The sequence below is a fragment of the Salvelinus namaycush genome, chromosome 16, assembly GCF_016432855.1.
Source record: "Salvelinus namaycush isolate Seneca chromosome 16, SaNama_1.0, whole genome shotgun sequence".
Taxonomy (NCBI): Eukaryota; Metazoa; Chordata; class Actinopteri; order Salmoniformes; family Salmonidae; genus Salvelinus; species Salvelinus namaycush.
The window spans coordinates 38,591,404-38,600,239 of record NC_052322.1 but is presented as its reverse complement, the minus strand read 5'-3'; the positions used below and the strand labels follow the sequence as shown (position 1 = coordinate 38,600,239).

General features: G+C 46.8%; 2 protein-coding genes across 2 annotated transcripts; both read right to left on the bottom strand.

Annotated features, from left to right (window-relative positions):
• Positions 1–1,599: 1,599 nt before the first annotated feature.
• On the bottom strand, positions 1,600–3,204 carry LOC120061663 (extensin-like). The gene has a single exon (XM_039011561.1). It carries the CDS (start codon positions 3,202–3,204, stop codon positions 1,600–1,602), a length of 1,605 nt encoding a protein of 534 aa, XP_038867489.1.
• Positions 3,205–3,802: 598 nt separating this feature from the next.
• Positions 3,803–7,186, bottom strand: LOC120061420 (serine/threonine-protein kinase pim-1-like). Its single transcript, XM_039011216.1, has 6 exons — positions 6,805–7,186; positions 6,487–6,593; positions 6,318–6,368; positions 5,839–6,205; positions 5,276–5,452; positions 3,803–5,167 (listed from the first exon to the last, which is right to left on the bottom strand). Exons 1-6 carry the CDS (start codon positions 6,884–6,886, stop codon positions 4,986–4,988), a joined length of 966 nt encoding a protein of 321 aa, XP_038867144.1. The 5' UTR covers positions 6,887–7,186; the 3' UTR covers positions 3,803–4,985.
• Between the last annotated feature and the right edge of the window lie 1,650 nt (positions 7,187–8,836).

The window sequence follows — 8,836 nt, the reverse complement described above, 5'->3', positions numbered from 1 at the left end:
ACCCTAGACCCACTCCAATTTGCTTACCGCCCCAAAAGGTCCACAGACGACGCAATCGCAATCGCACTGCACACTGCCCTAACCCATCTGGACAAGAGGAATACCTATGTAAGAATGCTGTTCATCGACTACAGCTCAGCATTTAACACCATAGTACCCTCCAAACTCGTCATTAAGCTCAAGACCCTGGGTCTCGACCACGCCCTGTGCAACTGGGTCCTGGACTTTCTGACGGGCCAACCCCATGGGGTGAGTGTAGGAAACAATCTCCACCCCGCTAATCCTCAACACTGGGGCCCCACAAGGGTGCGTTCTCAGCCCTCTCCTGTACTCCCTGTTCACCCATGACTGCGTGGCCATGCACGCCTCCAACTCAATCATCAAGTTTGCAGACGACACTTCAGTGGTAGGCTTGATTACCAACAACGACAAGACGGCCTACAGGGAGGAGGTGAAGGCCCTCGGAGTGTGGTGTCAGGAAATTAACCTCACACTCAACGTCAACAAAACAAAGGAGATGATCGTGGACTTCAGGAAACAGCAGAGGGAGCACCACCCTATCCACATCGACGGGACAGTAGTGGAGAAGGTGGAACGTTTTAAGTTCCTCGGCGTACACATCACGGACAAACTGAAATGGTCCATCCACACAGACAGCATGATGAAGAAGGCGCAATAGTGCCTCTTCAACCTCAGGAGGCTGAAGAAATGTGGCTTGTCACCAAAAACACTCACAAACTTTTACAGATGCACAATCGAGAGCATCCTGTCGGGCTGTATCACCGCCTGGTATGGCAACTGCTCCGCCCACAACCGCAAGGCTCTCCAGAGGGTAAACTCCAGTTGTAACATAGGCAAACTACCTGTCCTCCAGGACACCTACACCACCCGATGTCACAGGAAGGCCAAAAAGATCATCAAGGACAACAACCACCCGAGCCACTGCCTGTTCACACCGCTATCATCCAGAAGGCGAGGTCAGTACAGGTGCATCAAAGCTGGGACCGCGAGACTGAAAAACAGCTTCTATCTCAAGGCCATCAGACTGTTAAACAGCCACCACTAACATTGAGAGGCTGCTGCCAACATACAGACTCAACTCTCTAGCCACTTTAATATTTAAAAATGGGATGTAATAAATGTATCACTAGTCACTTTAAACAATGGCACTTTATATAATGTTTACATACCCTACATTACTCATCTCATATGTATATACTGTACTCTATACCATCTACTGCATCTTGCCTATGCCGTTCGGCCATCGCTCATCCATATATTTATATGTACATATTCTTATTCATTCCTTTACACTTGTGTGTATAAGGTAGTTGTTGTGAAATTGTTAGATTACTTGTTAGATATTACTGCACGGTCGGAACTAAAAGCACAAGCATTTCGCTACACTCGCATTAACATCTGCTAACCATGTGTATGTGACCAATAAAATTTGATTTGATTTAATACCCAGCCAGAGTACAGTGTTCCAGTAATACCCAGCCATACTACAGTGAATATTTACAGTAATAAACAGCCCACATGGTCATACAGGTTCTCTCTATGGGCTCTGGACACATACTGAGCCATATATAAAGCCAATCAGGTATAGTGAGCAAAAATAGGCGGAGGATTAGAGGCTTGGGGACCATGAACCCCATGGCGGGTGTGTGTCCTGGAGAGAAGAGGGGCAGGTTGGCCAAGCTGGAACCTGGGGAGAGAGGAGGGGCAGTTTGGCCAAGCTGGGGCCTGGGGAGAGAGGAGGGGCAGGTTGGCCAAGCTGGGGCCTGGGGAGAGAAGAGGGGGCAGGTTGGCCAAGCTGGGGCCTGGCGAGAGAGGAGGCGCAGGTTGGCCAAGCTGGGGCCTGGGGAGAGAGGAGGGGCAGGTTGGCCAAGCTGGGGCCTGGGGAGAGAAGAGGGGGCAGGTTGGCCAAGCTGGGGCCTGGGGAGAGAAGAGGGGGCAGGTTGGCCAAGCTGGGGCCTGGCGAGAGAGGAAGGGCAGGTTGGCCAAGCTGGGGCCTGGGGAGAGAGGAGGGGCAGGTTGGCCAAGCTGGGGCCTGGGGAGAGAGGAGGGGGCAGGTTGGCCAAGCTGGGGCCTGGGGAGAGAAGAGGGGCAGGTTGGCCAAGCTGGGGCCTGGGGAGAGAAGAGGGGGCAGGTTGGCCAAGCTGGGGCCTGTGGAGAGAAGAGGGGCAGGTTGGCCAAGCTGGGGCCTGGGGAGAGAAGAGGGGGCAGGTTGGCCAAGCTGGGGCCTGGGGAGAGAAGAGGGGGCAGGTTGGCCAAGCTGGGGCCTGGGGAGAGAAGAGGGGGCAGATTGGCCAAGCTGGGGCCTGGGGAGAGAAGAGGGGCAGGTTGGCCAAGCTGGGGCCTGGCGAGAGAGGAGGGGCAGGTTGGCCAAGCTGGGGCCTGGGGAGAGAGGAGGGGCAGGTTGGCCAAGCTGGGGCCTGGGGAGAGAAGAGGGGGCAGGTTGGCCAAGCTGGGGCCTGGGGAGAGAAGAGGGGGCAGGTTGGCCAAGCTGGGGCCTGGGGAGAGAGGAGGGGCAGGTTGGCCAAGCTGGGGCCTGGGGAGAGAAGAGGGGCAGGTTGGCCAAGCTGGGGCCTGGGGAGAGAGGAGGGGGCAGGTTGGCCAAGCTGGGGCCTGCGGAGAGAAGAGGGGCAGGTTGGCCAAGCTGGGGCCTGGGGAGAGAAGAGGGGGCAGGTTGGCCAAGCTGGGGCCTGGGGAGAGAGGAGGGGGCAGGTTGCCCAAGCTGGGGCCTGGGGAGAGAAGAGGGGCAGGTTGGCCAAGCTGGGGCCTGGGGGGAGGAGGGGCAGGGGCCTGGTGAGAGAAGAGGGGGCAGGTTGGCCAAGCAGGGGCCTGGGGAGAGAGGAGGGGCAGGGGCCTGGGGAGAGAGGAGGTGCAGGTTGGCCAAGCTGGGGCCTGGGGAGAGAGGAGGGGCCAGGTTGGCCAAGCTGGGGCCTGGGGAGAGAAGAGGGGCAGGTTGGCCAAGCTGGGGCCTGGGGAGAGAGGAGGGGCCAGGTTGGCCAAGCTGGGGCCTGGGGAGAGAAGTGGGGCAGGTTGGCCAAGCTGGGGCCTGGGGAGAGAAGAGGGGCAGGGGCCTGGGGAGAGAAGAGGGGGCAGGTTGGCCAAGCTGGGGCCTGGCGAGAGAGGAGGGGCAGGTTGGCCAAACTGGGGCCTGGCGAGAGGACAGGGCAGCTGGGAAGAGGACCACATGCTGAGCCATCTTTGCTCAAGGAAGTAAGATGAGCGCAAGCCTTGCTATTTGTATTTGAATACATGCTAAACAAACAGACCAGTTTGTCACACATTTTGGCTATCTTTAGGTTGTCTCTATTGTTGTACAAACACTACAGCTGTAGACTACTAGAACTTTAGAATACCAGCTACTTTGCCTTCTGAGATGAGAGGAAGGTTCTGACACCAACAGATTTGCAGACTGAGGCCAGGATCCCCCGCGGTGTAATCACCTATTATTAAACGTACCCTGCTTTCTAGATAAACCTATAAGAGCATAATCAAAGGTTATTAGCTGGTCTTACCAAAAGACTGCAATGTAATCTGGACCATGTCTCCCTGTCAACTTTGCCATATGGTAATGATCTACACGTCTGCTTACACATGAAAGAGAGTTGAACTATGTCAACTCTTGAGCAAGTGCTTGGTGGTGGCAACTTCTATTGCTACTCATTCATGCCAATCTAATACAAATGTGAAATATGATTTTAATCTATTCCCTAGCTTGTGTTTGGATTTAACTTCCCAGGCTCATGGTAGAAAGGATCTATTGGAAATAAAACCAGTGAGACAAAAGTCAAGGTAAAAAATTTTTTTTATTGAAAAACGTATAAAAATATTTTAACAATTTACAATTTGGATGAAAAAACGAAACAAGCCGCAATCATACAACTAGAGGTGAAAACAAGTTGATGCATGTAACAGTCATTTCATCCACATCAGACAAATACAGTAACAAAAAATGTTATCAGTAGACGTTCAATGTTACATTAAAATGGAAGTGCTTTGAAGGTTATTTACACATATACACACATGTCTGCTCAGAAGATTTTAAACCATAAATATGGTCAAAATACATTTAAATAATCTGTGGGCCCCTTCAATAACTGTGGAATGAAATATACAGCCAAAATTCTCTTTAAATAAATAAATAATTCCACGTAGCTCGAGTGAAAGAAAACCCACAAATAAATATTCACAATGGCCTCATTGCTAGCCTGTTATGCGAAAGACACAGATACATGTTTACACACAAACAAAAGAGCAGGACATTTAGTGTTTCAGTGTGGTGCTTTGCATTTCAGTGTGCATTAACATCTGGATGAGTGGTAGCTGTGTGGACAGGAGTTAAAAGCTCAGAGGTGGATGCAGGAAAGTGAGGTAAGTTTTCAGGTTCTTGTTTGCACCATATGAGGTTGTCTTGTTGCTGTTGACATTGGAATATGTCATAGGCTTTCCTGATCTATGCCTATGAGATAGGAAATAAAGCCTTGTAATGTATTATTTTATTCAAGTATTTCCAGGGTCCCAACAATCTGACTCACACCAAAGGCGTTTATAGATTTGCTTCCTCTGACTCCCACTCATCAGTGAGCAAGAACAGAGTACAGTGGCTGGTTGGTAGCTAGTTATGTAACAAAGACTGTCCACTTGTTCATGCCTTCAGCAGAACAATCACATGGGTAGGGATGGACTCTTTTCTGGTGAACATAGTCTCACACCACAGCCAATATTATAGAGCAAGTCCTTTGTAAGGGTGAGAATAGCTTTCGCTATTACAAGTAGCCATTAAGGACTTTGGTTTTCATGAAGTCCAAAAGATGCGTGAACAGGTGGGGTCTGGCCACAAGAGAAAGAGGGAGAGAGATTTAACAAAAGTCATCTGTAACTTCATTCTGTATAACATATGTTGTGTTTCAGTGTACAGCCACATCAGTCCTCTGGGTGTACCACTAGTCACTGTCAGTGCAGCCATGCAGTCACTGGGCCACCACGGTGGTGAAGGCAGTAGGCTCAGGGCTGATGCTGTGCAGTCTGATCTTGTTGCTCTGCTCTGTAGAGGACACTGTGCTCTGCATCCACGGGTGATTGATGATGTCCTCAAACGATGGCCTCTCAGCAGGTCTCAGGGACAAGCACAACTTGATCAACTGCTGGCACTCTGGAAGAACAATTGGGATAAAGGTCAGTCAGTTCTTAGACTGGACACACAATGGCTAACATTCCACTGGTTTAGGTTTGAGGTTTTGTTTAAGTTATTTGAGCTCACCTGTGGAGATTATTCGTCTGAAGAGCACCTGGCCTCGTACAATCTCCTCGTCCTGCTCGAAGGGGATATCGCCACACACCATGTCATACAGCAGGACACCCAGAGACCAAACTGTGGCTGACCGACCATGGTACCGATGGTATTTGATCCATTCTGGTGGACTGTACACTCTAGTGCCTGTGGATATAAAGAATAAGAATGATAGTTAGATTCAATGAGGTGTCTATTTCTACAAATAGATGTTTTATTTTTAATTTGACCTTTATTTAACTAGCAACACATGCAATAGAATCTGTTCAAAATGGACAAGTATAAAAATAAAAGATTGGGAAAACATTTAATAAATGGTGATATTATGGATTATAAACAATAGCTGCACCTCCTATTGGGACCAGGTGACAGTGAGCATGACAGGTGTGTGTGGGAGGAGAGTCAGGTGACAATGTTTACAAACTTTGAGTTGTAAAAATGCCCTTTTCCTCCGAAGGGTGGCGCTCAAAGCAACACATTCCGGAAACCACTAAAATGGGCTACGGTTAAAGTCTATCAACTGGTATGCTTACCGTCGAAGTCGGTGTAAACAGTGTCTTTGAGCAATGCCCCGGATCCAAAGTCAATAAGATGAATTTCGCCCGTCCGAAGATCGATGAGGATATTTTCGTCCTTGATGTCCCTGTGTACAACCCCACAGTTGTGGCAGTGTCGCACGGCTTCAAGAACCTGACGGAAAAAGTTCTTTGCCAGCTCCTCTGATAAAGCTCCCTTCTCAGTGATGAAATCAAACAGGTCTTTGCCGTTCTCCGGTCGTTCCATGACAATAATAAAGCTGTCAGGTCGCTCGTACCAGTCCAGCATTTTGATTACCCCCCGAGCTCCATTCCCAACTTTCTTCAAGAGTAGAATCTCCATAGGGACGCGAGAGCCATTGGGCTGAAAATAAAATAAAAATATGTTTAATTTCTGGAGACAATAGTACAACATATGATGAACAACTACCACTTTGGTTAAACTTGCTAAAATGCTCAACCAAACGCATCCTTACCAATTCCCCCCAGTCCGAGACCCGATCCTTGGCCACATGTTTGACAGCAACCTGTGTGAAAGAAAAAAATCTAACATGAAATTACACGAGAAAACATTCAAAAATGCATCGATTAACGGACTAACACGTTAAATATTTTCAAATAACGCGAAAGGAAAAAAATACTAACCAGTGCTCCATCTGAAATTCTCGTGCCTGAATACACTGTGCCAAACCCGCCACTTCCCAGCACAGCGCCGACCTGGTAAACCTTATCAAATGGCTCCCTCTCCTTCCCTGTAAATATAGAGGAACATAAGGTTAATACAAACCTTCAACCTAGTGTAATGTGACATGGGTGAATGCAAAGCATCGAAATAACAGAATAGGAAAACGATTAATTAAAATACAATAACGTTATTGCGAGCCCAGCTAGATATAGCAGCTAGTTAGCAAGCTAACATTTAACGTTAGCTAGCTATAGCGAACAACAAAAGCTTAATCTAACCTTGGTGAATCTGAAGCTGGATTTTCGCCGGCATATCAACGGTGGAGATATGAGCGAATGAGTTTAATTTCGACAGCAGCATTCCTGTAATCCACGAAATGTGTGATTTATTCTACAAATATTCCGTCGTGGAATACAGTTCCACTATCGGGCGTGTGATCCACGTTGTTGTAGCTGGGAAAAAATGCGTCAGGAATGCTCTCTAATCCGGATCTCGTGAAGACTCGTATTTGATCCTTGACCATAAATGCTTCGGTATCCAGTGAGTGGAAATAACGACTAGCCCAATGATAAAAATGACTACCAACAACCTCAATAGTTGTAAACAGTAAGTAAAATTAAAAGAAAACCAGCTCCTAATGCATTGCGTCGCTAAGACACCGGCTCCTTGAATTTGAGTAAGGGCAGGGGAAGGACAAATATATATCTATAGTAAATGGGAGTAGCCACAAGGTCGATCGTCATTCTTTTCTCCGCCCACCAGTCATTCTCCACCAATGGTAATTATTATAGACTATCCAAACACACGTCAATCACAGAATTAAAAGAAAGAAAAGCCTAGCCGGCTAGACTAGACGTGGCGGGAATTAAAACGCGGCAAAATAAAGACACTTTTTAAAAAAAAATTTAACTGCACTTCGGAAGGAAATACAAATAGAATATCTACATGGGAAAACTACCCTTGCATGCGAGATGTAGTCTGCACGGGAATGTACGGAGGGTTACTGTTATAGACTTCTTATGTTGCATGCTTCAGTCTTTGACGCAACATAGTCTTATAAGAACATACTTTTTTTGTTATAAAATGAACTGTTGTTTACATTATACTACATATCCTTTACCCCCAAAAGGCTATGCCAGAGTTGGTTTAGCCTATATCCATTATGGAATATAGTGTGATCCTAATGCAATGTTATTCAGCGAGATTTCAGTAGATTTTTTTGGTCTAACTTTACAAAAATGCTTCATTAATGTTGTGTTGCAAATATGTCTTCTGTCGCAGGGATATAATGTAGCTCATTCTGTATCAGTTCATCAAGAACTTGGGTCTATTGTATTAACCCCACAATATGCTATAGCCTATTATTTTCACTTCAGGACAATGCAGTGTATTGCCTATTCGAGGTGAGAACTAACCTATAGTTTCTATTTGAATTGGCGAACAATAGTAGTCTACTCGATACTAAAGCGCTATGTATAATAGCCGCATACCATGCATTCTTTCAAATTGGGTGGCCTCGTTTTTAGTTGGTTGCAGGATGTGGGAAACTCGAGATAAAAGACATCCATTTACCCCCTCCCTCTGGAGCCTTCTTTTCCCGCGCAGTACATCATTGTTTGAACGCCCTCCTCTCTCTCTCTCTCTCTCTCTCTCTCACTCTCTCTCTCTCTCTGAGTTATGGTTTGTTTGGCTATTCAATGACATGGTTGACTATATTAATGATACTATCAGGCTTTGATATGTAAAAGTTTATCTGCAACATATTTGGTCATTTTGTGCCATATGGTCATTGAGTCATTGCAAATAGCCCTAGGAAAAGCTCCTCAAACAAAGAAACCACTTTTAAATATAACATCAAATAGGCTATATATATACAGGTAACTGCCCAAATAAAGGAAACACCAACATTTTTATTTTTTTTACCTTTATTTAACTAGGCAAGTCAGTTAAGAACAAATTATTATTTACAATGACGGCCTAGGAACAGTGGGTTAACTGCCTTGTTCAGGGGCGGAACGACAGATTTTTACCTTGTCAGCTTGGGGATTTGATCTTGCAACCTTCCGGTTACTAGTCCAACGCTCTAACCAATAGGCTACCTGCCGCCCCCCAGTGTGTGTTTTAATAGGGTGTTGGGCCGCCATGAGCCAGAACAGCTACAATACACTTTGGCATAGATTCTACAAGTGGCTGGAACTCTATTGGAGGGATGTGACACCATTCTTCCACGATAAATTCCATAATTTGGTATTTTGTTGATGGTGGTGGAAATTTATGTCTCAGGAGTCACTCCCGAATCTCCCATAGGTT

Bases quoted from the DNA above. Each gene is read 5' to 3' on its own strand.
- LOC120061420 (XM_039011216.1), bottom strand. From the start codon at position 6,886: ATGCTGCTGTCGAAATTAAACTCATTCGCTCATATCTCCACCGTTGAT. The intron at 6,594-6,804 runs GTTAGATTAAGC...CTATATTTACAG, and splicing joins CCAGCTTCAGATTCACCAAG to GGAAGGAGAGGGAGCCATTT. The intron at 5,453-5,838 runs GTAAGCATACCA...TTATATCCACAG, and splicing joins TGTTTACACCGACTTCGACG to GCACTAGAGTGTACAGTCCA.
- LOC120061663 (XM_039011561.1), bottom strand. From the start codon at position 3,204: ATGTGGTCCTCTTCCCAGCTGCCCTGTCCTCTCGCCAGGCCCCAGTTT.